Below are 27,773 nucleotides of genomic sequence, written 5' to 3'. Positions count from 1 at the left end.
TACAGACAAAACCAATGAAATGTATTAGAATGAGCTTTTGAGTTGCCATAAAACAGATTTTGCTTCCTTTGAACAGACCTAGCTTTAGCTTTTTTACCTCTGTTTTCAATTTGAATGCTTAGCTAAGCAAACTGATTCCTCGCTGTCGAGGGATATTGAACCTCTCATCTAACTGTTTGCAAGTAAGTAAGGCTGTTGTTTCTAAAACGCACATTGATCAGGGATGTTAGCATTCACCTAGAGGTGCAGTGCTGTTTGCTTTAGTACCAGAGTACACTTTTGATGAAAGTTCACGCTCTGTTCCTACAGTGGTAAGTTAACCTACATTATACAATAAAAACGGACCACATGATCAAAGGAAAGGCTGACCTGATCAATAGTTTCATTATTTTGAGAATAGTTTGTAGCAGACACCCAAACCTGTAGTAGATGGCACCAGATGTAGTTGTTTGTAATTAGTGAGGCGTTAAGCAATGAAGGTGAATGAGTGCAAGGAGTTTGTGTTTTGAATGATTTACTTACCAAAACAAGCTAGTGGTTCTGATGAACAAAAACACATTAGAACATTTAATCAAAAGACCATAACATGTGTCAATACAAATAAAGTTTAAAATGGACTTCTTCCCCTGAAAGGCAGGTAGTCACTGAAACCAATGCACATACAGCAGTGGTTTGGTTATTCTGGTATCATGCATAGATTTGTAATTACTGCAATTATTGACAATGAGATGAACACATTTAGATTTGCCTACCCACTCTAAGTTAATAATGAACTTGCCATTCAAAATGTGTACACACTTGCTCCTCTAGTTAGGAAAAGAAAATACTCAGTATAGACCACAGGGTAATGCAGTGAGTCCTTCTGCTGGCTAATTGAAAGTGACTGAGTGCTGCTGGGACTAATTGAGAACAGTTGAATCACCTATTGGTTCCTTTGAGCAGAGTAAAAAGCAAATGGTGTTTAAAAGACTCTGAAATAAAGTCAGTGTAAAGTGGCAGCTGTTGTGCCCCAGCTCACTTCCAGCATTCTTGATGAGCAGCAGTGTTAAGATTACTTAAATCACACATTTGCATTTGTAATCAGTTTGGCTACGTTCCAAGTTATTTTTGATTGTAAAGACAGATACATATGTTAACATGCAGTTCCTTCACTTTTACTTAACGAGTGAGGTAAATCAACCTTGATTTCATTAAAGTTCGATCGAAGCAACATTAATCCCAGCCAGCTGCATCTGTTCTGTATGAAGGATATAATTACCAGCTTTTTTCACAATCCTTTTTCAGATGCTTCTCAACTCAATGCAGGTTAATTATTAAAATGCTTAAACACATAATCCATATCATTTTGTGTTTGCCTGGTATCAGACATTTGGATGCTTTCTCTATGCACCATGGGTATCTGTACCAAAGTCCCTGGCAAGCTCTTCAACTGTTATGACTTTTCACAAAAAAAAATCTCTGTCAACCTAGAGGCAAGAGGAAACATAAATTGATTGTTTAGGTAATGTACGTGCTCTGGGGATTACCATGCATGTCTATGACATTTCGTATTCATTACTTATTGATATATTTTAGTGGCTGTGGATGAGGAGGTGTGGGCATGGAGGAGGCTCGGAGAGCAGCTCCACCTGTACCAGAGGATTCATCCGCTCAGCTGAGTTAGCTGATTGATCCTCTGGTTCAAAAGGCAGCAGCAGAGCTGCCACAGAGAGACACACAGGGAGATGCATGAGGAAAGAGACTGAGAGACACTGGGCTGAGCTGCAAAGCCTAGACGCCAGCAGAGAGTGCTGGCAAGTTTATGTTTAGTGTTTGTGAAATTTATGTTTGGTCCATTTAAAATAAAATACTGAAAAGCAACATGTTCGTCTCTGGCTGTGTGTGGGAAACCCCGGTGGCAAATGGCCACAGGTGGGTAGACAGTCGACCGGGTTGTTCGATCTGTCTTCCCCATCTGCATGCTGAAGTGTCCTTGGGCAAGATACTGGACCCCAAATTGCCCCTCTAGCAGCATATGTACCATCATTAGCATTTTTTCTAAGAAGGCAGTAATTAGAACAGTGCTAAAGGCTGCTTCACTACACAATATGGAACATTCAAGGCAACCTTGCCAATACCACATATTCACAGTGTTGTATTTTCAAGATGAAGCAAATTTGTTTTTGTGTACAGTCATGGATCAACTAATAACTGCATCCATCTCCCTCTGGAAGATTGACAATAGAAAGTAGATATTGTGTGATCACATATTGGTTGATGACGATTGTAACGCAGACCCAAAAATTATAAAAAACAAAACAAATATCTTCCAGTGAAAAAGTGGTGACACACGTAGAAAACGCCGACGAAGCTGTCAGGAGAGTTTGTGGTGATAAGAGCCGAGGCCGGTGCCTCTGTGTGTGTCACACTGCTTCAGCGCCCACCTGAATAATATAGAGGATTTGTTGCTGTTGTGAACATGTCTGTGCAGAGAAGCTCCCGCTGTGTTGTACATGTGTGAAAGGCAAACTGTGTAATCTGCGTAGCCAATTCCATTCGGGGAAATATCCGTTTAAGATTCCATCATGCTGTGTTCACTCCAAAGGTGGAAGGTAGAAAGCTATACTTACCAGTATGAAGATTGGGTATGTGGTTTCCCCTGCACTATATAAAGACTTATATATATCTTTCCTCTGTTGATCCAGTCCTGTAAAGCCGTGTGTTTACACCTGTGAGTTTCATCAGAACACACTTCAGTACAGAACTGAAATGAAATGGAGAAATATCATGATAAATATGAATACATTTTTACAATAAATCAACAACTGATTATAGAGACTTGGTACGAAACATTAATGTTAATCAGACAACAACAATCTGATATTTATATATTAGCAAGTTATACATTTTATTTTTACTTGAATAATATTTGAAATGAAAAGCAGAATCTGTCAGCTCAAGCTCAAACATATTGGCATCTGTAGTCAACAGAAAGCTACATCAGCAGAAACATAGCACAGAGTCAGAAGTGTTAGTGACGGAAATATCATGAAGGTGAATGGGCTCATTATCTAAGTTCATCTCAAGCTGAGTCAATTCAACTGAGAAGACACAAACGCATACATATTCCTCCACACACACACGCCCGCTGTTCACTTACTTTATCTGGAAGAGTGCACCAGGCGGGGGAATAAACATTTGAATGAGGTCATCGCGTTCACTTGCCTCTCATCTCCCTCCACTCTGAATATCCGCCTTTAAGAGTCCCCCCCCCTCTTCTTCTCAGCTTTCACTAAAAACAAGTAGCATCTTGCAGCGCTTGGTGGGCTGCTCCGTGTCCTCTGCATTCTCCGAGGATAATGGGTTGTGGTGCCGCCTGCACAGATGGAGGCCCAGGGAGCGGTCCACCATCAGCCGTGTTAGCTCAACTATCACCCCTCGAAATGCAGAGTTGACTCCATTTGCATCCCGCCAGGATCTGAAACACTTTAGGCGAGGGAAGTTGCACCCCTCCCCTCATCGGAAATAGAAGTGGTCGAGATTAGTGATGTGTTCACCAGGCAGCTGTCCTGCTACAAGTTACTGCTCCATCTTTATAATACTGTTTGATTGAATCCTGTTTTAAAAACCCCCACAGATACATAACTGTATGGATTGATGTATTATTAACAAATGTCACTGTGTGTGTGTTTTTAGGGCAGTGACGAGGGCGACGTGGACAAGAATAAGTGCTGTACGCTGTGTAACATGTCCTTCACCTCAGCAGTGGTGGCACAGTCACACTACCAGGGTAAAATCCACGCCAAGAGGCTAAAGCTGCTACTGGGGGAGCAGCCCACCATCACAACTAAAGGTATAGCCCCTGTTCACAATGCATTGTGGGTATAAATGATAGAAGAGCACAACATGTTTCCAGAAGTGGGAAAAAATGAAAGGAATGAGACACAGGATGCCGTATGTGTTGTTTGGAGGTGTTGTTATGTACGTGTGAAGTGGAATAGAACTAAATGATCTTAAGTAATTATGGAGCACTCCGTTCAAACAGTGTGTCCTCTCCACATCTTTCCACTGTTGTTTCTGTGTTGAAGTCTGAAGTCTGATGCTACTGCCTGACACATTGTTGTCCAGTGTACATGATATATTAATGTAGAGGCCCAGTGTCTCGATTCACTGCTCTGAAATACTGCATACACTCAGGTATTGTAAGGGTCAAATAACACAAAATTACATCTACTCCAGTTGTTGTTGCTGGAAATCAGCATCTTATATGTCCGTGTTGTTTTGAGCACAGCGGTGCAGTGGTTAGCACTGTTGCCTCACAGCAACTAGGTCTCTGGTTAGAAGGAGTTTACATGTTCTCCCTGTTTTTGTGTAGGTTTTCTCCGGGGGAAGCAGTTTTCCTCCCACAGTCCTAAACATGGGGTTAGGTTAATTGGAGACTTCAAATTGGCCGAAGATGCCGGTGGTAATGGCTGTGTTAGTGTTGGGCAATCTTCACCTCAGTCACATTGTCCTATCATCCTCCTGTGCAGTCGTCAAGACCCAATATGATCGTTAGGTGCGGCTGCGGGGGGGTGGGCGCAGGAAATGTCTGAAAATGGCTTTAGTTCGTTTGCTGTTCCATTCAGAATCTTTGACCTCAAATGAAGGAAATAGTGAATGTGTTAACAGGGTGTAAAGCTTGGTGAGAGAAAGCACCTGATGTCTGTTTATCATATTAATTCAAGGAACATTGCAGTCTCCTCATTGGTCCACACGCACCTGATGTTTTGGAGCTTTGGAGAGACATTTGAGTCAAATGATTTCTGTACGTCATCATTTATTTAAACCTGTCATTAGAGAGAGCACATTAACTGAGATGAGGGACACAGATAATTACCTCAAGCTAACATGCTAAGTAATTTAAAGTTTTAAATATGTAACAGAGGGCTAAAATGTGTAACTTCAAGAGGATTGTGTAATTTCATAATTGCATAATTAAAAAAACAATGTAATAGTTTATATTATCAACCGAAATAACAGTAAGGGTCAGAATATATTTATATATATTATCGTGGATCATGTGAACTGATCACATATTTTTAGCATAACTGAAGACAGTTTTGACTTCACACATTTTTTTACTGAGAAAGTACATAACAATACATAACAGTGGTGTCGTCAGAGCAGACATAGCTGTGCACTGTATATTCAGCTTTACACGGATGATTCAGTGATTTTAATCACATCCCCAATCCTTTTTATGTGAGTCAGTATTTCACAGCCTCTTTCCTGTGGGAATAATCTCTCCCTCTGTTCCACAGTATCAGTATGTATATGTGACTCATCAGTTAAATATACTTTGCTTATTGGATCTGATAGGGATGTTTATGATATAGAACATGGGTGATTTATAGAAGCAATAAAACACAGCATATAAGCATATTCATTTCAATAAGCACATTCAGTGTATCACATTACTCGGATTCCGTTTGGACCAATGACTGTAAATAAAGATCGACGGCATGACAGCTTCCAAAAGTGAAGCCAAAACATCTCAATTGCCCCCTGGCTGCAGTATAGGTCATAAAGCCCCGCCCCCTCCACGTTAGCAGATGGGACACACAAAAATAGAAAAACAAAATTTCACATTACACTTTTACAGTTGATGTATCTTGTATATTGTGTTGTTGTTGTTTTTTTACTTAATTTAATTTAGTAAAGTGAGATAGTGAATGGACACGTCCTTTTTTTATTTAGTGATTGATCTGGCAATGGTCTTGGTCCTGACCTTTTTTGTCTGTGGTTAAAATCATAAATCACCAAACCTCACTGGCTAGAAAAGGAAAACAATGCCACACAGACTTATTGACTCATCACTTTAATTAAGATCATCATTTTAGATGGTCAGTTGACCTGTTTTAGTCTCAGTCTGCAATCCACGTTCACTCTCTGCCTCTTTCTTTTGTGCTCACCCTGGAGCATGAGCGCTGCACATTCTCCTGCCCTCTCCAGAAAACTAGTGACAAAAACAGAAGCTGGATAATGAAATATGAAAGTGAGCACAGATCCGAACATGCCAGATTGTTTGTTTTATATTGGCAATGTCAGAGGCATCTTTAGTCGATAGTTTTATCTAATCAACCATGACAGCAAGTTAAGTCTGAGGGATTACAAGATGCTTAAAACCCAGAAACAAGAGGCTATTCAACGAGGCTCGTTTCTGTGTGCCTGTCACTGTAAAATACTGGATAGTGTTCTGTCTCTGGGCCTCTAGTGCAGACTGAGACAGGAACGCAGAATTTTGGTTGAACTGCTTGTAATTTAGACATTAATGGTTGGAAGTAGAATATAATCATCTAAAGGGGTCAATATGAAGATTGTGGTATTGGTTTGGCTATATTTCATTGTCCACAGAGGATGAGCCAGGCTGTTCCTCATGTGCCACCTTGGATGTTAATTTGTTGTTGATTAGCAATATTCCTCAGGACTATTATAAGACTTGTCATGAAACATTCAGGCTGCCCAGAGGATGATTTTCAAGAACAAGGCAAATGCTTGATTTTTCTGTCTCTAGCACCACCAGCAGGTCAGGTCGAATATCTCAGCCTTACACTGGATGAATTAGAAAAAAAACGTTTTTACAAACATTCATGGCTGCAAGACATGTACACTATACTACTGACCTCAGTGATCTATTGGCCTGACGTCAATCATAAGGTTGACATTGTGCATTGCTAATAGTATCATGCTAACATCCTAAACTACGAAGGTGAACATGATAGAACATTGTACCTGATAAACATCAACATGCTATAGCATTGTGAACATGTTAGCATGCTGATGTTAGCCTGTAGCTCAAAGCACCATAACTACAGAGTATAACAGTGACGTAATTTCATTGTCTCCATTGAAGTTTCAGAAAATCCATATAAAAAGAGTTTTAAGCCTGTAACCAGGTTGACCAGCTACGAAATGAATCACGACCTTAAAACATTTGATTGGAGCAAAATCAATATTGTAAAATTGTAAAAAGACAAAGGTACAAGACTGTGTACATAATCATTTTCAGAGTGAAGGAACTACGAACCGGGGCGGCTGTGGCTGAGCAGTAGAGCCGTCGTCCTCCAACCAGAAGGTCGGCGGTCTGATCCTAGTCTTCCCCATCTCTATGCCAAAGTGTCCTTGGGCAAGATGCTGAACTCTGAATGGCCCATCATAGAAAAAAGTGCTGCCCATAGATGCCCTGTATGAATGGGTGAATGGCAAACTGTAAAGTACTGTACTGTAAAGTGCTTTGAGTGGTCATCAAGACTAGAAAAGCGTTATATATAAATACAGACCATTTACGCATCCCATAAACCATTGTGAATGATCCCTTTCCAATGAGTTCCAGTGCACTTTGTCTTGAATTTGACCATGTTGTAGTGATTTTCACCTTTGGACTCTTCCTCATCTCTAAAAAACCACGGTACGTCAGAAAGTGAAATCATCAAACCATAATGTGACACCAAATGATTGTGGCCGCCTCGATATTTAGCGGTTGTGGTAAACATTTTAATGATAACATCATGTTTCTATATCATTTGGACATGTGGCTTATAACCATATAACATCATTATGTCTGTTAGCTTGTAATAAGTCGAAAATGAGTGGTTACAATATTATAGCTGATAATTATATCGTTATTCAGAAAAAGATGATTTTAACTAATGGTACCACGCTGTAGATGTACAGTCTCAAAGCTTCTAGCATTGTAGAGTGGCAGTCTGTTGTTTTATGATTTTTGAGGACAGTTACAACTTATTAAGAGCTGCCAGACAAGCTGGTGTGGTTGGCTGGTTTTTCACGATTTCCTGTGCGTTGATGTGTGAGCTACTTCAGTTTAATCACCAACTGTTCTTTACCTTGGGGTGATTGAAGTCTTCTGCCGCTGTGTTCCGCTGACAGATGCTCAACTTGCAACTCGAACAAATCTTCTGTAGTGAGGATAATATTGGAAGGTTGCAAGAGGAGACACTGAGTGAGAAACACAGCAAACATTATACTTTCAGATTGTGCTGGAGTCCGGCACCTGAGTCCACATTGTGGCTGTGAATAGATAAGCCCTGAGCTTTGTTTGTTAACTGTGGCTTGTTTGCGCTCCAGTTGACCGAGTCATTTATATTCACTGTGTTTTACTTTGAGCTCTTATATATCCCACACCGCTGCTTTTCTTTTAATGTGTTTGACGATTTCTGTTGATTTATAAGCGCTGCATTTTTATAGGGGTATTATCTGAAGGCTCCCATTGTGAGACCATCCTGAATTCATCCAGCATTAGTACTCCCTCAGCCACTGCAGCCTTTCTTCCCTCTAATGTGTTGGGATTGAATCAGTAGATTGGCAAGCAAGCCTCTTGTCTTTCGGTTAGTGTTTGTTGGATCAGTTCTTGAACCTTCTGGCTGAAAATAAGAATAGGGTAATTCCTTTTCGTGCAGCAGCATCAGAATAGCATTTAGGCATAGAAAGTGGGACAGAAGAAGTACAGGGAAACAGAGGCAATACAAACAATATTTTGCACTGTTAAAGCCATTACATTACATTTTCTTTCCATTGTATACATGGAAAGAAATGGAAGAAATTACTATATTGGATTTGGATTCATATCAGCCAAAGTCATTGAGAAGCTTCTTCTCAACCTAGCATCCACCCTGTGACTTTTTATTCTAGGGGTTCTGTATCAATCTCTTTCTGTTCTCTCTTGGCGGGTTGAAATATTTAGGTTTTCCAGGCATGATCATTTTTTTCCTTTTTCTCAGAGGTAGTCAGAGTCAATTCATATCTACACTACTCAAGGGCAAACTCATTTTCACATTATCGCCCAAATTAATACTCCTCTGCACTTCATTTTGACTTTCTTTTTGTGTATGAAAATAGACATCTACCCAAATAAAATAAAAAACTGCTTTTAGGAGATGAGGTTTGAAGTATATCATTTCGCTTGAATTATTAAAGAAAACAAATATAGAATTTTGATTGTTGAGAGTGGGGAACCCTAAACTCTTTGTCACTCTTTTATTTTTTATTTTTATTTTGTAAGATTTATACAACTCTGCTGTTACCATTTGTTTCAATTGTGTGAGCCAAAGCATCCGATTGAAACTGAACTTAACTTACAGTGACAATGAATTCAGAGGTTCAGGTTCAGACCCGTTTAAAGTGCGAGCTTAGAGTGGTGAGAAAACTGAAGAAGAAGCAGAGATGGTTGATAAATGGTACAGGGAAGTGTAAATATCCACAAACATGTAACATTGATTTTGCTAACAACTTGTTCACCAGTTGATTTCTAGCATTGCTATTATCACCACTGTCAGTTACAAGCTCTCAGTCTTTCAGGATGGAATGTTCCAATGTAGGTGATGTTTTTTTATTTTTTTGAAGGAGTCAGGTAGACAGTAGAACTGTTTTCTCTGTAAAAAGGAATATAACGTCTACTTTGCTGTAATGAAAACACTATGACTAGAATCACTAGGGTAATAAGTGACTTTGTATATTTACTACCTCAAAACAGTGGATTGCATGCAAGTGATGCAGTTTAATCTTCTGTGAAATGTACAGCAAGTGTGTTAATGTCCCAACACTTAGATCTGAGAAGGTAAGAAAAGAGCATGAATAGAAAAAAAAAAAACAGTGAATCGTATGGATAAAAGACTGATATAAGTTTGAATGAAATTTCTACATAAATGTACAAAAGAGTTTGTGATGAGTTTTAAGAAGAGTAGAAAATGTTCAAAGTCAGACAGAATTTTCAAGTATAAAGAAATACAGTGCCTGAAAAAATCTAGCATTTCTTCTGTAGCCATGAAGTAACCAGGAGTAATGTCTAGCTCCAGGCTGATAGTTCCAATGTGAATAGACCAAACCGTTTCTAACTTTGAAGACATTCTACACTGATTGGTTTTATGATTCGTTCTCTAACAAGTGTGATTGCTGTCTCATGATGCAGCGCTCAGAGAGTGCTCTTTGCTATTTGCTCTCTTTGCCACGTGTCAGTGACAGACACAGCCATTAAGCATGCCATCTGTGGCCAGTGGCCCAGAAGGGAGGCAGCTCCATCCCAACTAAAAGAGGAGGTGACACAGCCATCAATCGCACTGACAACGCAGAAGACCCCTGGGACACTGAGGAGCCTCCTCCCCACCTGACAAACACATTAGAAGTAAATATTCTCACATCTTTGGACTGCAGCTGCTGATATTCAGCTATTTGTGCGATAGACTCAGGAACTTTAAGTTTTCATTATTTGGTCCTTCTCATGGAGTACTGTAAAAAATGCCTGAATATGCAATGAATAGATCACAGAACACTCAACCTCACTATTTATATTCATACATATCAATAATGCATATATTACCCTCAATGGATTATTGCATATGGACACTTGCACATATTTAGTCAAAAGATTAATAAAGGGCAAAGACTGAGTTTGTCAATACAAGGTTCAGTCTGTGTATGACTCATACTCCTGTTGAAACAAAAGAGCTGCTGCCCAGAGCCTCGCTTGTTGTCTCCTCTGAAACAGTCATTTAAACTACTTGTATTGTACAGACACTGTGATGTGTCACACATAGAAAATGTCAGGAAGATAAATCCAGGGTACAGGGAGGCTCGGGCTATTGATTTCTACATAAGTAGCATAAGCGATATGGGTTAGCTCCTCTGTTCATGTGTCTGCCTCTCGGGACCCATTGTTGTTAGCCGCTGGTATACAGTTGCAAAAACTAGCTTGTCAAGCTTTTTATCCCCCTCACTCACCCAAAACAAGATCCATGCAGGTGGTGTTAAAAAGCCTCAATAAACACTAATGAGAATTTACAGCATCTCATTTATCCCCTTTGAACAGATGGTGTGTGTCCTCCTTTTGGCTGCATAAACCTTTCAAAATAAGCATAATCATAGTGATGAAAAGCCCTGCGTAAGTAAGCTGTTGTTCTGAATTTCATTTAAATATTTGATTGTTTAATCTGACAGTTGAAATGAATGAATTTAATGTTTTCCCCACAGGCACAGTATTACACACAACCTCTGTAAGCTCAAGAATACCTCCTCATTGCCCTTTTACTCCGGCACTGTTGTGTTAATGTGAGCATTTTCACTGACCCATATAGCACATGCTCATCTACATGGATTTTTAGTGGAGTATTGACTGCTGCTGTTGCAATGTGTTGCAATTCCAATTCAGTTTCTATTTTGGAGCTCAGGCAGGCTGAATGAACGTTCATTTGTCATTAGTGTTTGATATAATAGCAGCCTCATGTATTTTCATGTGCCTCTAAATTCTTTCTCCAAGCACTATTTCCACATCCTGGCCTATTTCCAATTGTCTGGGCTGCGAGCACAATAGCTGCTATAAATGTCACTCCCTTTAACAACTGCAGATACTGTTGGGATATACAGTATTTTCCCTGTGCGGATTTACTGGGAATTCATTTGAAGAAATCTGGAGTGTTCGTATGGTAATATGATCAATTCTCTTTGTTTGCATTTAACTGGGATTATTATCCCACGCTTAATGTTTCAACCTGTTCACAAAGAACAGTTGAAGTGTCTGTATCACAGCAGTAACATCTAGAGCCCTATATACAGTGCCTTGCATAAGTATTCACCCCCCTTGGACTTTTTCCCATTATGTACTGTTACTAACTGGAATTCAAATAGACTTAAATAAACTTTTTCCCGTTTGATCAACAAAACATGCATAGTACTTTGGAGGTGCAAAATAAATTTTATTGTGACACAAACAATAATGAGAACAAAAAAGTTGACATCTGTTGGGTGCATAAGTATTCACCCCCCTGTGTCAATACTTGGTAGAACCCCCTTTCGCTGCAATTACAGCTGCAAGTCTTTTGGGGTATGTCTCTACCAGCTTTGCACATCTAGAGATGGAAAGGTTTGTCCATTCTTCTTGGCAAAAAAGATGAAGCTCAGTCAGATTGGATGGAGACCGTCTGTGAACCGCAATCTTCAAGTCTTGCCATAGATTCTCTATTGGATTGAGGTCTGGGCTTTGACTGGGCCATTTTAAGACATTAACATTCTTTAATCCAAACCATTCCTTTGTAGCTCTGGCTGTATGTTTAGGGTCATTGTCCTGCTGGAAGATGAACCTCCGCCCCAGTCTCAAGTCTTTTGCAGACTGCATCAGATTTTCTTCAAGGATTTCCCTGTATTTGGCTCCATCCATCTTTCCCTCTATTCTGACCAGTTTCCCTGTACCTGCTGAAGAGAAGCATCCCCACAGCATGATGCTACCACCACCATATTTCACTGTTGGGATGGTGTGCTCAGGGTGATGGGCAGTGTTGGGTTTTCGCCACACATAGCGTTTTGCATTGAGGCCAAAAAGTTCAATTTTGGTCTCATCTGACCAGAGCACCTTCTTCCACATGTTTGCTGTGTCTCCCACATGGCTTCTGGCAAACTCCAAACGGGATTTTTTATGGATCCCTTTCAACAATGGCTTTCTTCTTGCCACTCTTCCATAAAGGCCAGATTTGTGGAGTAGACGACTAATAGTTGTCCTGTGGACAGATTCTCCCACCTCAGCTGTGGATCTCTGCAACTCCTCCAGAGTAACCATGGGCCTCCTGGTTGCTTCTCTGATTAATTTTCTCCTTGTCCGACTCTTCAGTTTGGGTGGACGGCCTCCTCTTGGTAGGTTTGCGGTTGTGCCATATTCTTTCCATTTTCTTATGATGGATTTTATGGTGCTCAGAGAGATGTTCAAAGCTCTGGATATTTTTTTATAACCTAACCCTGCTTCATATTTCTCCACAACTTTATCCCTGACCTGTTTGGTGAGCTCCTTGGTCTTCATGATGCTGTTTGTTCAGTAATGATCTCCAACAAACTCTGAGTCCGTCACAGAACAGGTGTATTTATACTGAGATTAAATTGCAGACAGGTGGACCCTATTTACTAATTATGTGACTTGCAAATGTGACTTGTGAATGCAATTGGTCGCACCAGATCTTTGTTAGGGGTTTCACAGTAAAGGGGGTGAATACATATGCACTCAACACTTTTCAGATTTTTATTTGTAAATAATTGTGAAATCCATGTAATATTTCCCCCCACTTCCAAATGATGCACTATTTTGTGTTGGTCCATTACATAAACTCACGATGAAATAAATTTTAATCTGTGGTTATACCATGACAAAATGTAGAAAAGTCCAAAGGGGGTGAATACTTATGCAAGGCACTGTATTTACACATTTTCCCTTTTAGGTTCATGCTTTTTCTCAAACTACCTCACTTGATGCCTCATAATTTAGACAAATTTACATTTGAATACATTTACAAAACAAATGTATTGAACCCAGCAAACAACTTAGTGCTTTTACAATATTATCATTGTCATCAAACAGCTGGAGCCGGAGCACTCACATAGACGTGTTGCTTTTACATTTGACGATGGGTGCCTGACGATTGTGGCTCGGGACACGATGTCCGGTCTAAACATGACTGAGCCAAGCCCGAACTCGGCAGGCTTTCTGTTATTTGATTCTGAACCTGAGCCGACCACAATGTTTTCCTGTTGTCAAGCACATGCAGCATAAAACCTTATGTTAATGACTCAGCTAATGTGACTGAGTTGTTGGGTCTAGTATCCTCACAATCACAATAAAAATAACCAATTATAGTTTCCTGCTTGGTACACAAAACATGGTTAGTTTTAATTCTAACATGACACATGCTAGCTGTTCAAAAGGGAAGTAAAAAAAAAAAGCACAACTAGATGAACCCAGTCTCACCAACTGCCTGAGCTTCCTCTCTTCAGGCTACTTTTGACATTTATAATAATAATAACTTTATTTGTATAGCCCTTATCTAAATAAATGTTCTACAAAATACAAGGCAATAAAAAATCATTGAAAATAAAAAGTATTCAATTAAATTTGATGCGCCAAAACATATTAAGGTCAAGACCCTAAAATGTATTGAGAACCCAATAGTTCCCACAATGAGCAAGTACTTTGGCGGCTGTGGTGAGAAAGAACTCTCATTAACCTGAAGAAACCTCCATCAGAACCAGACTCAATGTGGGCGGCCATCTGCCTCGACTGGTTGGGATGAGTGGAGAAAAATGGGGAAGAGAGGGGGTGGGTGGAAAAAAGGAGAGAGGAGACCAGTAACAGTTGTGGAAACCATCATATTTAAGCTCTGTCAGACTGGTTACAATGAAAATGATAATCTTTAGTTGTACCTTGGCGTTATCATTAAAGTAAGATAAAAAGGAATACATTAAATTGAAACAACACAGTAGCAGCAGAGTTACAAATCACTTGTTCAAAATGTTTTCCTATAAAAATATGTTTACAGCAGTGATTTAAACACAGGTGGTGAGTTGACGAGCCTAATCTCGTCAGGCAGGGAGTTCCAGAGCCTCTGGGCCCTGACGGAGAAAGAACGGTCACCTTGGGTAGCCAGCCTTGACCCAGGGACAGTTAACAGGGACAGGCTGGCCGATCCCAGGTTGCGACCGGGATTATAGGGAGTCAAGAGCTGCGAAATGAAAGTAGGGGCCGGCCCATTTTGAGCTTTGAAAGTGATTAAACGAATCTTAGAATCAATCCTGAATTTAACTGGCAACCAGTGAAGGGATGCAAGGATTGGCATGATATGAGACCTATGGTTTGTTTCAGTTAAATTACGAGCAGCAGCATTTTGAACAAGCTGCAAACGTGTTACTGAGGTTTGACTAAGGCATGTATAAAGTGCATTGCAATAGTCCAGACGGTTGGAAGTAGAAAGGATTTAATGATATCATTGACATGTGTTTTGTAATTCAGTTGGGAATCGAATGTGAAACCAACATTTTACGCTGTTGTTTTTATTTTGGTTGCCAGGGGACTGAGAAATGGTAGAAATAATAACCTTCTGTCCAGGTCAGCTAGCAGGCAAATTACTGTTTTGTTTGAATTTAGCTGAATGAAGTTAAATGACCATTCCTTAATGACAGTTAGGCACTCCAACAGCTTGTCTGGCTTAAAAGACAGGTAGATTTGGGTGTCGGCATAGCAATGATAAAATATCCCATTAAAATGGCTGACGACGTTTCCTAATGGCAGCATGTACAGGGAAAATAAGATGGGACCAACAATAGAACCTTGTGGCCACCCACACATTAGTGGAGCCGAGGATGAGACATGGTTTCCAATGGAAACAGAAAATTCTCTGTCTGAGAGACAGATAAAAGTTGGGTTAGTAACACATTTTCAAGATTTTGGAATATGAACAGGGGTTTTGAAATGAGCCTATAATTATGTGGGAGTGATTGATCAAGATTTGGATTTTCCAGTAAAGGCTGAATGCTGGATTTCTTAAAATGATCAGGGACAAAGCCAGAAGAAAGAGAGCAATTAATCATTTTAAGAAGGCTAAGGCCAATAGTACAGATTTCTTCTTTAGGAGTGAGGTGGGTAGGATGCCAAGAGGAATGGAAGAAGAACGCATGTGAGACACAGTATTAATTGGTTCAGAAAGAGAAAATTGCAGAAAATTACTATGGAGAGTAACTTTTACAGGTCAGAAGAAGCAGGGTTTAAGAGTTTATTAATTGTTTTGAAAAGGAATCTGGGATTGTGGTGATTGCTGGTGATTAGTTCTGAGAAATATTTTGCTCTTGCTTCTTTATTTTTTTTATTGTGAGAAGTCAAGAGGTCTTTCATATTGTTTTTGAATACAGGACAAGATGTTGAATAACCCTTGTACGTTTGAAGGTCTTACGCACATTTTAGGTTACCAACTACCAGTAGATGTTAGCAGGTGTTTGTGGCCAACAGCGGATGCTAGGAACATAACTCCCAAGGCAGGCCCACCGCAGGTTGATCCTCCTGATCCAGAGCCATTGGCTGCAGCGTTCTGTAGTGTGGGATGTTTCTATTAAGGTCTGGTGCAGGGCATGACCATGCATCCCTAGACCTCTGAGCAACCTGATGGTGGATGTTGCAAGGAAACCCCTGCAGCAACCTCCATAGGGCAAACTATTGTTTTTCAGCCATGTTGCTCTGCCTCAAATGCCATGTCTGCCTTCATCAACATTATCCCCCCAGGTTCATATACAGGTAGTGGACATGTAATTTAGTCTTTATCAGACAGGTATTGTAATTGCATTAACATGATTTGAATGACTAAAGCTTGTGCTTTAATTTTTGCTTGGACACAATTTTATTGGCTGCTGCCTGCACCGCCACTTGAGAAATTTAGATTCTATGTAAGTGTCTAAGTGAAGTTCAGCGGCACATGATGTCATCCCTTTTCAAAGAGCAATCTCTAGCATATCACATGAGTGTTAGTGTTACTTTAGTGTTTGTACTTCAACTTACAACTGGAAGAATCTTTGATCATTCTAATGCTAACCTCAACACCAATTCAACCCTAAGTGCCATCATTAGAACAACATTTTACTATGCCCATTACTTTGGTTTATGACTGCAAGACTGATGAAATTGCTTTTATCCTTGTTGAGTTTGTTTTTAGTACTTATTAGCAACTTGCAGAATGCTAATGCACTAACAAAGAACATTATGGGCAATGCGATCTGACTAAAGCATCTATAACAGGCAACTTGATACTCAGCACTGATGTACAGATTGATTTCAATTAACAGATTTAATCTTCTCAAAATAAAGTTTTACCAAATATTTACCACCCTTATATTTCTCGTTCAATAACAGTGACGCTTTGTTGAGCTGGCAGCAGCCTGATAATTATCCAACAGTTCCTCACATGAAAGCTTCGTCCTGAGGGATAAATGCATTTCTGCTGTACAGTTTTCTCAACCAATAGAGATGCAAAGTGCTATTGTTTTTCCAGACATGCATAATACATGTTAAAGCAGCCTTGTGCCGGTTTTGTTTGGTTCATTGTAAACAAGCAAAGACGGTAAGGTCACTCCTCTTAATGGCGATATAGCATGATATCAGTTAAAGGGGGCTAATGGAGGAAATGTATGTTTCCCTCTGTCGCACAGATGTGGTTTGTAGGCAGGCTTTGTGGGGGGGGGGGGTGAAAAGCCCAAACTGGAGCAACATTGTAGAGAGAGATAACTGCATGGATTCAGAACACTTTGATCTCCATTTCTCACAGATGCTGAATCTCCTCAGATTTATAACTCTGTTCACGCTAAGTAGGTCTACTTAGCACTGCTCCTCTGTCTGCATACAGATTCCATGGAAGGAGAGGATTTGCCCATTAAACATATCTCAGAGCTAGAAAGTCCTGCAGGCGAACATGGAACAGGGTTTTTTCTTTCAGGAGATCTGAGGAGATGAAAGTAAACTTTTTGTTTTTCCACACTGCAGATTTGGTGTTCAATAGATTTCCAGTTTTCTGTTATTAACTTGGCTGGTGAACGAAGAACAAAATCTCCATCAAACTGCCTACTGGAGCATAAAACGGAGCAAATAAAAGGGCTGAATAAATAAATTATAATGAGCTTTAAACTGACAGCCGACAAACCCACACAATATCTACACAGAACAACATCAAGTCCAAGCAATCTCAAAGTGTTTACTGCTGTGCTGCTGCATCAAAACCCTCACATCTCCCGTTGGTTTTAACTCCTCTGCAAAAATAAAGACCAAACAAACACATTTTCTATAGTTTAGAACATAGATTTGCATTGGAATGAAAATTTAAACAAGGCTATTTATGTAAAGCTGCATTTTAGGATGTAAGCTTTTCATCAAACAAAACCAGCTATGTCTCTCTCTTGAGACAAACACTAAGATGTGTATATGAGTAATTACTGCCCTGCAAAATGTTCACTGAAGAACCAGAAAAGGCATCTTAATCACTTTTAATTCTAAGTACTGCGAGGATGTGAACATATCAGAGTGGAGACAAACTCGCACATACCACGTGTATGATTTATTTTAGTCAGCTTCTGTTTCCCCTGTTCCCCAGGTGGTCCGTTCTATAGCCTCATCCTGCATTTACTAAAAAGTCTATAAACCCATCAATACATAATAAATCTCACAACCAATAGCAAGGAAGATAATGTCTGTGATTTACTTGTTGGCCACTGGTAAAAGAGCAGAAAGGAAAAGCAAAAGTAAAATAAAAATCAGCCTATTTGTGTGTACAGCACCGAAACAGATTCACCGTGAAGTCATGTTACCATTTCAGTAGATTCAAATTGAAGTGGAAGATGGAGGGGGGAGGGGGGGGGGTCCTCATGCGCAATGAACATGTATGATTGTGTCGTTTTGTTAGCTCACAGCTCTAAGGAAATTAGATTCTGACATTCAGTTTTCCTTCACGATGAATCCTACTAATTTTGATCACCTGATGTTTCCTCTTTTCAGTGAAATATCTCAACAACAACAACAAAATGTGGAACAACTACAATTGGAACAGACATTCACTGTGTCCAGAAGATGAATCCTTGTAACTCTAAATGCTTCATTTAAGCACCGAAGTTAGGTCAAGATTTTTATCTCTAAATCTGCAAGATAGATTCCCCCCCCCCCAAAAAACATTTCAACATTTCCATGGTTCCCAGAGGATAATTTCTCATGACCTGACTTCTCCTTTTAGTGCCACCAGTGAGTTGAGGTCTGTGGTTTTGAGTAAAACATGTCAACAATTAGAGTACTGTGAAATTTGTTTTCAAAATGGCAGTTTGTTTGTTTTGGTGTTCTCCTGACCTTTCATTAAGCCCCATCATCAGGTCAAGATTCCACTTCATCTCAATGTTTGTTTTTCTGAACTTACTGTGTTTCACATTTTTTTCCCCTCATACTGTGCAGCCCTAACATCACCCTGGCACTTGTGTGTATTTCTGCCAATGCAAGTGACCACAGCTAACATCTGCCTGTTGAGTTTCAGGTATAAAGTCTATAATTGCGCCCAGAATTGATGCTACACTGAGCTTTGTGGCTGCGGCGAGTGTGTAAAACCAGACTCTGCCACATCTTGCCTCATGGTGTTGATACACACATGTCACCTCTACTTTTACTCAGGAGAATATCAAACAGTGATTTACGAATGCAAAGATTTAACATTAAAGCTTCTGTAACATTCAACTGAAACCCAGCTGTGTATAGCTGCAGCATCGTAAGCCTCTGTGCTGGACTGCCCCTGTCTCTCCTCCCAATCCAAACCAACACACAGAACCCCACATCCTCACATTGGGTCCGACAGGCAGACCATTAAACCACTGCAGTGTGTGTGGATACTTGTGTGTCCTCTGACTAACCACCTACAAGGCTGCCATTATCAAATGTGGCATGTGTACTGTCTTCTTGACTTGATAATGATAAATCCAGACCATGAGGCTGGGATGATTCATTCCCTGGTGTACTGATGATTCCCCCCAAAAATGTTCCTCTCAGACATGAATGTCAGAAAAATTGTAAGGCTTCAGGAAAAAGCTGCATTCCTCTCAGAACGTTTTTTTTGGTGTGTTCTTGATGCTTAGCACTGTGTGTCCAAAGCTCCTGAATTCATCTCAGTGCAGAAAAAGGCACATTTTCATCTGGCTGAGGCTCAGACCTATAATATATAGAGAAGAGAGGGTCTTTTCACCAAGTTTACCGCACTGAGCTGACACCATCTGCCTCCCGGTGACGGCGATGAGCAGAGCCCTCAATCAAAGCACAGAGGGGAATTAAACAGTATATGGCACTAATGATGCACTAAATGGGAGGAAATGGTTTTGTTCCTTCATTTGCCTGCTGGGTTATCATTGAGACTGGAGAGCCATCATGTAATAACAGGAGTCTGCTGCCTCGCACGGAACGTAAAGTTAGTAGCGGGCTGAACAGTTGTAAAAGCAAGTAAGTAAGTTCACTGGAGGAGGATGCAGAAGATAGGATCCACTGATGATGATAAATGATCTTTGCTTATAGGTCTTGTATTTATGCCCCTTTAATCCCTGAGTCTTTGCATAAAATTATTGTTCCTCTTTGCTTCTCATTTCCTCTAAACTTGTGGGCATCTTTCATGCAAGATACATTCTCCAGAAATCAATGTTTTATGTATACGTGTTTTTAATAGGAGAGTCCTACTGTGGTTGAGGTGGATAGCGGGCAGACAAAGTGCTGTGCTTTAACTCTGGAGACTGAGGGTCCTGTGTTCCGCAAACCTCTGAACTCAATGTCCACTATAAGTCTGCCCCCAGACTTTCTTACTGAGCAGACGGACTTATCAAGTAGCTGAGGAGCTAGATATTTCCCTTAGGAGTTAGTGAAGGCAAAACAAAAAAGAAGCGAGAACATGTTGCACCAGAAACATGAGGACTTCAAACTAAAGTTTGAAAAAATAATCTTGGGGTGTTGAGAAAGAAATGAGATCACCAGGCAGCTGTGGCCGTCTCTGCTTGAGGCTGGAGGCTCGAGGCTACATAGGCAACACCAGCAGCTGTGCCTCAGTGTCTGTGGTTGAGTTGCATTGCAGGTATGTATACGTGCCAGGTTTTGACAAGGAATGGGAAACTGTGGATATCTCTGGTTCTGCTGTCTTTTTTATGAGTCCCACAGAATTGCAATGTGAAATCAGTCGAGTACTCTTTTATCATCTACCTGCACCCTTGGCTGAAATCCATTCATTAGTTATTTCAGTCTATTGAGCTGAAGTGGTCGTTAAGTGACTTGTTTTTTATTGTTGCAAATTTCACTCCTGTGATTGTTATTCTAGCCACCTCTTGCATTTTGAAATCTCAAATGGTCTCTTGCAGGAGATGGGACCCCTGTGTATAGGAAAGGACACTTTAATTATATCTGCTTTGTGAGGGAACTTTTGAGACAGTCCCTCCAAACAACCATTTTTCTCTTTTATCGCTCAAATTGAATTAAAACTGCTAATGTCAATGTGAATCAATTTCAATGTGACAAGCCAAGCCCCGGCAAACAGTGCATTTTGGACAGATGCTGAAAATGGCACAAATGTAGTTACCGATGTCATGGAGGGGAACTTTTTGGATGATTGCAAGGGGACGCTGTGAATATCACAATTACCCACTAGTGACAAAGGTGATTAAGTTGTTGGTGTAAGATTGATAGTGTTTACAGCTTCTTCATCGGACACTGCAGTAATCTGGCAACAGCTCAATAAGACCTTTATCTGCCAGACTGACCAGTCACAACACAGACCCAATAACATGATGCCAGTATTGTCAGGACATTTATTCAGAGAAATATATGCCATCACCTCAATGAGGCCCATGAACTAAAATTCGACAAAGGCCAAAGAGGCTTTCTGCAGTGGAAGTTTTAATCTCAGTCATGACTGATTAACAGCTGAAGGAATTTTCTCTTTTCACACATTTGGCGAGTTAGTTTTAGTTTTTAAAGTACATACCAATGCGGGAAAAAAAATATTTTCACCACATTCTCAATTTTAAAATGGTTTAAAATGTATTACATTTCATCTTCATATTCTAAATTGTGACTATAATATCCAAACATTACTACTTTTATAAACCTGAACTAAAAAATGTATGTGAAATGGACTGACCTGGTTTTAGACATGTATAATCCAACAATAGAGTAAAACAATATGAATTTTAATAACTTGCGTACCACTCAGCCCAGACTTGTTCCTGGTGTTTAATCATTAAGAGAATCCAGAAAGAAAATATGTTTCTAGCTCCTGGGGTTCAAAAGTAATCTGTAATATTATTATTAATAATCTCAAAAGGGATCCATTAGCTGCAGTACTAGGAGCCCTAATAATAATAATGAAACCCCTGATGGAAGTTTGGAGCTGAAAAGTTGTTTGAAGCTTAGAAATGAAAAGTGTGGATTCATCTAATTACCCTTGAATCACAACATTTCTTTCCTTTCATTCTGACTTGTTTGTCATCTCCACAAACAATACATACTTCTCAACTTTTAAGTTTCCCACAGCCTCTTAATTCTTCCTTCAACAGTTTGTCATCCCTGTCTGTGCTTCCTGGTAATTGCCTGAATATTATCATCAAGAGCGAGAGCTGTGCTTTCAGGTTAGAGTATGTGTCTCATATGCCAGAGGTGTCTCTACAGCTTTGATGCAGCATTACCCGATTAGTTCTCCATTTATTTAAAGCAGCTGACGAGCAGCGAGCGAGAGGCTCTCCTACTGTATCCGAGGCTCTCTTAATCTGAAGCTTAGTGGCTAGGCTAGTTGGAGTCCTTGGGTTCCGGTACTGGATTGCATTGTGCATTGCATAGCCCTCCTTCTAACAGCTACTTTCATTTGAGCAAGGCATTAAAGCTCGGACAGCTCCAGGGCTGCTGAATTCGTAGCTGACCTCTGACCTCCTCACAAAGGCAACTACAGGGATTTAATTAAGTCTGACAGTTTACATTGGCCCATTAGTTGGCGAGGTCACCCTACAACCTCAAAGTCATAGTTTCAAATCCTCCATAAGAGCCCGAGTCTGCGGATGAGAGCATCAGTCAAGTGCTGGATGTAAAGATGTGATGCAAATGTAAACTCTGCTGTGCCTTTGGCTCAAGAGCGGAGAACTCCAACCTCAGAGCAAAATGCTGACAGTTACGGTTCTATACATCCTCACTGGAGTTGCCATTCTGAAATGTTGACTGGTTTAATGGAACATAATGGGAGAACACTAAATGTTGACTCGGGGTGGGCCGAGCACTGGAGTGGTAAAACTGATTAAGTTGATAGTGCCGCTTTGTGTCGGGGAGCGCCCCAGCGCTACACTGCGCTCGTTTGGGGTTAATGCCGTCATCCATGCATGAAGACACAAGTGGGCAGACACGAGAAGAGCAGGCTCTTTATTCCGTTTGCCAAGCAGGATTTAGGTTTTCCTCTTCAGGCATTTAATGGAGATAACAGCTTGTTATTGTGAGGGCTGCATGAGCGAGACTGCAGTCATTGTTACATTTCTGCTGATCAGCGCTCATTAAAGGCCTCACATTGATCTCTGTCTGCTGGCGACAAATCACCACTTTAAAAAGCCAACTTGTGTTTCTAGGCTGTGTTGACATGCCGTTAAAGAGGTCTGCGTTCTTGTTGTTTTATAAAACGCTGCAAAGATAGCTTTGAAAAAAACCATTTAAAAACAGTCCCTTTTACCCTTTTCTTTCCGATTTCTGTTACATACATAACAGCCAACTGCCATAATATGTGAAATGACAAGGTGAAATATAGCAAACATTTGCAGAATGATATAGAAGCCCAGGGTTCTGCAACCTTTACCGTCTAAGAAGCTATTGTCAGCCACACAGAAAACTAAAATCTGTCAGGAGCCAAAAAACAGATTCCAGATACCACAACCTTAATCTGAATTAATCAAACACTATCATTATATTTCTCAATTAGCGAAACATATCAGAAATATGTTTTACGACAATGAGGTGATTTGATCAATTGTTTATTTCTTGTTTGTTATTCCCATAAGCCAGTAGTAGTGGTGGTGAAAGCAAACAAATTAAACCATAGACTGTATAAAAACATGGACACTCCACTAACTCCCACTATCCAGAAATGAAGGCACAATAGCCAGGATACAAACGCCGCCTATTGTGCAGATAGCTTCTTTGTTATAGCTCGACCCAAACTCGAGTCAGTCTCAACAGTTAACCATTATGTTTCAACCCATTTTTAAAGCATCAATTAACAAGTTGAAACCAAGCATGCAGTAACCTAAGGTCTGTAGTTAGATCCATGTCCCATCCACTGACCTGGAGGAGGAGGGGTTTATGATCTATACTGCAGACAGTCAGCAGGGGGACGATCAAGATGCTTTGGCTTCACTGTCAGGGAGCCTTCATGTTGTTCAAGCAATATTAAATCCTAGAAATTATATCTAGCTCAGGAATATGACTTAGGCGTACAACAATATGGCAAAATGTACAAACATTCATCCATTTCCACATACAGTATGTATAGAGAAAGCAACAAAGAGGGCTAAAGAATGGTATAGCTGGGATTTGATGAACCCTGTGCAAGAGTTAATAAAGTATGATTCACATGTCTATTTAAATATGCAGTATATACAGTAAAAGTTGGACCATACATAAACTGGTTACAGTGTTACCAGGTGGCCTTTACTTGACTTTGTCAGTTGTCTGGTTCCAGCAGATGGATTAAACACTAAAATGCTGTTAGACCTGTACAAGTCTTGCACGGCAACACCGACTTGCCCAAGGTGGAACAAATATTAGAAACCCAATACTTCCCCAAACCAGAGCCTCCAAAGTGACTGTAGAATGAAATCTGATGGTAATTAGTTTTTTTAAGAAGGGTTTTTCTTTTTCTTGCGTATATTCTGCAATTCTTTGGTATTTTAGTGTAACATCAAAGTACAAGGTATACTTTATAATTATAAATACTTTGTAATATATGTTTCGCTAACCACCAAATTTATTTAAACACCACCGAATATTTAAAAAAGTTAGTTAGTTAAAACAAAATATAATTATTATTATATATACTTGTATAGTTGCAATTTATTTCACTTTAAAAACCACAACAGTAATATGTTACAGAGGCGCCTGCTTCTCCTTTTGACCATGGTGAAAACCCACCAACTCGTTTGTTTTGTTGTTTTTTCTTCAGAGGCGTCCCCCAGTCCTGTAAAGAGCTCCCCTGAAACGTCCCCCATGACGTCCCCACGACAGCGCCGCGACTCAGACCGCTACTGCCAGCTATGCAACGCCTGGTTCAACAACCCCGGCATGGCTCAGCAACACTATGACGGCAAAAAGCACAAGAAGAATGCTGCCAGAGCAGACCTGCTGGAGCAGCTGGGCAAGACCCTGGACATGGGAGAAATGAAAGGTACAATTATCTTTTTAGCTGACACTCATCATTTAAAAGAATAGTTTTCATTGTTTACTGATGTGAGGCGCCTCACAGAATTTGTTGAAGACGTGTCAGTGGTTTGTTTGTGTGGGCCTTTTGGCCTCAGTATCCAGGACAGATGTCTCTGAGTCAGACTCAAACTCGTGTACACTGAGCGAGGGATCAGTCATGGCACAGTGTTCAGAAAGGATGTTGATGAGTCTTGTTCACCCCAGGGCTTCTCATCCACACAAGGGGCTGACCTATTAGAAACCAACCGGATGCATTTCATAGTTCATGAAGTTCATGACATCCCATAGACTCCATAGGAACTGTGTAGTAACTGACACTGACCTTTGACCTGCCCCCGAGGGATCAATGATGTTAATTGATATTTGTTATAAAATGCTGCAAAAAGTCTGGCTTTGGACAGATTGTTTGGGCTTCGAAGGTCAACAATAATAATAATAATATTGAATTTAGAAATTAGAAAATAGAAAATAGATTAGCTTCAAATTATTGGTATAGGAGTAATGGGAAAATGTTTAATAAAATAAAAATACATCTAAAGGCATTTTAATAATTTTTATTTGATGCCACAAAACGGGGCTTGGTTTTCATTGAACAAAAAGTGAAAAAAAAAATATATATATTTTGAGAAATGTAAAAATGTGATTCTAAATCAAACATTAGTTCCATTACTTTTGAGTGCTTTGACAGCTCTCACTAATTGGTGTGACATATTTATAACTATTCCGAAAAAAAACAGTGTAATATCTTTATGTTATGGCCACTAACTCCGGTGTTCACAAGCGGCACTACACTGACATATTGTCACCTCTTAAAAATGATGTGTTAGCAAACAATTAACACATCGAGCAGCCTAAGTGGAACATTAGCATTCAGTTTGAGTTGTGTCTTTGTCCAAATTTTAATACATTCATGGTCCTTACAGCTTGACATGACAAAAATGTATTGGAACACGTTCGTTGGAAAATGGTGTGGTATGATATTGTTAAAGCACAATTTGTTTCTGTTCCCATCGATCTATCAATTATTCATTTGATTACTTCCACCCCCCATATATCTTGGTCCCTTGTGTGCTAATGCTGTTAACGTGTTAAAACAGTTGACTGTTTAGAGAGCTGGGGCTCATGGGTCATGTTTCTGAGCTGATAATCTCTTTTTCACTTTCCTTGTCCTTCTTTATTGGTCTCCTTCAAACTTCTTTAAGATGCTAATCGCTCCAGTATGTTCACCAGCTGGCTGCTAGCTGTCTGTGTTTGAGCAGGTAATAGACGGTGAGTTTACCACAGCCTGAAATCACTGAAAACTGTGGCCTGCTGTGGCTGGAAAGGCAGGTGGTGAGAGCGGTGGTGAGAGCGGTGGTGAGGCTGGAGCGCAACAGTGTAGTTATGCAGTCGAAAAAACTAAAACTATGTACTGAAAGAAGCGTCTTTGTAGAGTTTGGAGGAATGAGCAGAGTCAGTGATACTCCTCTTGTGGGTTTGTCATCCTTTGGCTTGAACAAATTGCTATTTGTCAGAGAACAAAAGTTCTTCACTCCTGAAATTATTGACCATGGTCCGAACCAAATTTCATCTTTGACACATTATTACACTTTATTGTGTTAGAGTTGGATTCACATTGTAATTTGAACCAGCAGACTAACTTTTGTTTGACATACTTACATCCTGTTGTCATCTAACGTCTACCTATACTTGACATGTTGTCAGTTTGGCAGGTAGTAGTCTCTCTGTTTGAAAATCATTATTGTACTACCAGCGAAATGAATGTGCTCATTGATCAAACGTATCAGATCGTTAAGACTGCAAGCAAAATCCTTCGAGGATTGCTTGCGAGGATTTTGCAAGCAATCCACTCCAAAGGCTAAGACCAAACAAGGTGTGTGTGAACCCCCCCTCATATAAAGGATTTTAAAGAGATCATTGTTGTTTCCTTTTTAGTTTTGGAAAATCTGTATTGCTGAGTGATCTCTTACCACATCCCGTGGCCAATAATGTCCTGTGCAGTATTGATCAGTGGTGGAGAACAGCATCACATCTGTAAAGACTGTTCTCTGTGCCACTGAAGTGACGGGCAGCCCTTTTGACGTGAGCTGTCTCCTCCTGGAGTCCACCAGCGTGTCACAGGCTGTTAATTTGACAGAAGGGAGGGAAACGTTCTTGCTTATACTCTCGCAGTCACAATATGTCAATAACAATTACACAATATAATTCCAGCCATGTGGAGGGCCGGCTGCCAGAAGAGCAGAAGGAGCCCAGAGGTGTAAAGGGCACTGACGTGTGACCGCATCCAATGGGTGAGGCAAGTCCTCACAGTTGATTGGACACAGACTTCTATCTCCAGGCTTGATTGGCTCTTTGTGCTTTATACAGTAGGTGCATTGTGAATAATTGAGAGCAGATCGGGTGGTTGCAGTCGGTTCGCCTTTGTCATGTTGGTTATTGTGGTTAGAGGTTCAGATTTTTTTTTTTTTTTATAACACCAACAGTGCATTTGGTTCAGGGTGTTGCTTTATGAATAGCTTAAGGATTTTTATTTGTGAGGGTCGGATTTCATCATATCTAAAGCACAACGTTAGGTAATAATCCCACAACCGTCTTAAAAAACTCAACGCTGCTAAATGCTGATATTTTATATATATATATTTATTTATTTATTTTTGCAGATTTCAGAGCTATAAAAGGAACATAAAGGAAAATTTGAAAAACTGGACTAAGGAACCTAAAATATTCCAAATTGTTTTGACAGCATATGTTGTCTGCTTGTCAGACCCCTTCACTCACAGGAAGAAGCTGACTGAGGTTTCTGGGCTTTTGATCTCTTGGACCAAATGTGTGTGAAACAAATTCAATTGAAAGGTTTAAAAATGATGTGCAAACTTTACTTTTTCAATCAGTCTGCCGGTCTGTATGTGAAATGCATATCTCTAAAACCGTTCATCTAATTGACTTCACACTTGGAATGTGTATTCCTAATGGCCAGAGGAACTGCAGTGTTGACTTT

The 27,773-nt window shown here is 40.1% G+C and overlaps 1 protein-coding gene across 1 annotated transcript in view; it reads left to right on the top strand.

Moving 5' to 3' along the window:
• The window catches only part of zmat4a (zinc finger, matrin-type 4a), a 146,173-nt gene that overhangs the window by 80,990 nt on the left and 37,410 nt on the right, over nucleotides 1-27,773 (top strand). Inside the window, exons 4-5 of the mRNA XM_034596481.1 lie at nucleotides 3,676-3,832; nucleotides 24,519-24,740. Coding sequence (XP_034452372.1) covers nucleotides 3,676-3,832; nucleotides 24,519-24,740 — 379 coding nt within the window. The remainder of the gene's footprint in view (nucleotides 1-3,675; nucleotides 3,833-24,518; nucleotides 24,741-27,773) is intronic.

This window comes from Hippoglossus hippoglossus, chromosome 9 (genome assembly GCF_009819705.1).
Source record: "Hippoglossus hippoglossus isolate fHipHip1 chromosome 9, fHipHip1.pri, whole genome shotgun sequence".
NCBI classification, from domain to species: domain Eukaryota; kingdom Metazoa; phylum Chordata; class Actinopteri; order Pleuronectiformes; family Pleuronectidae; genus Hippoglossus; species Hippoglossus hippoglossus.
The sequence above is the reverse complement of the archived record's forward strand: the minus strand, read 5'-3'. Positions and strand labels throughout refer to the sequence as shown.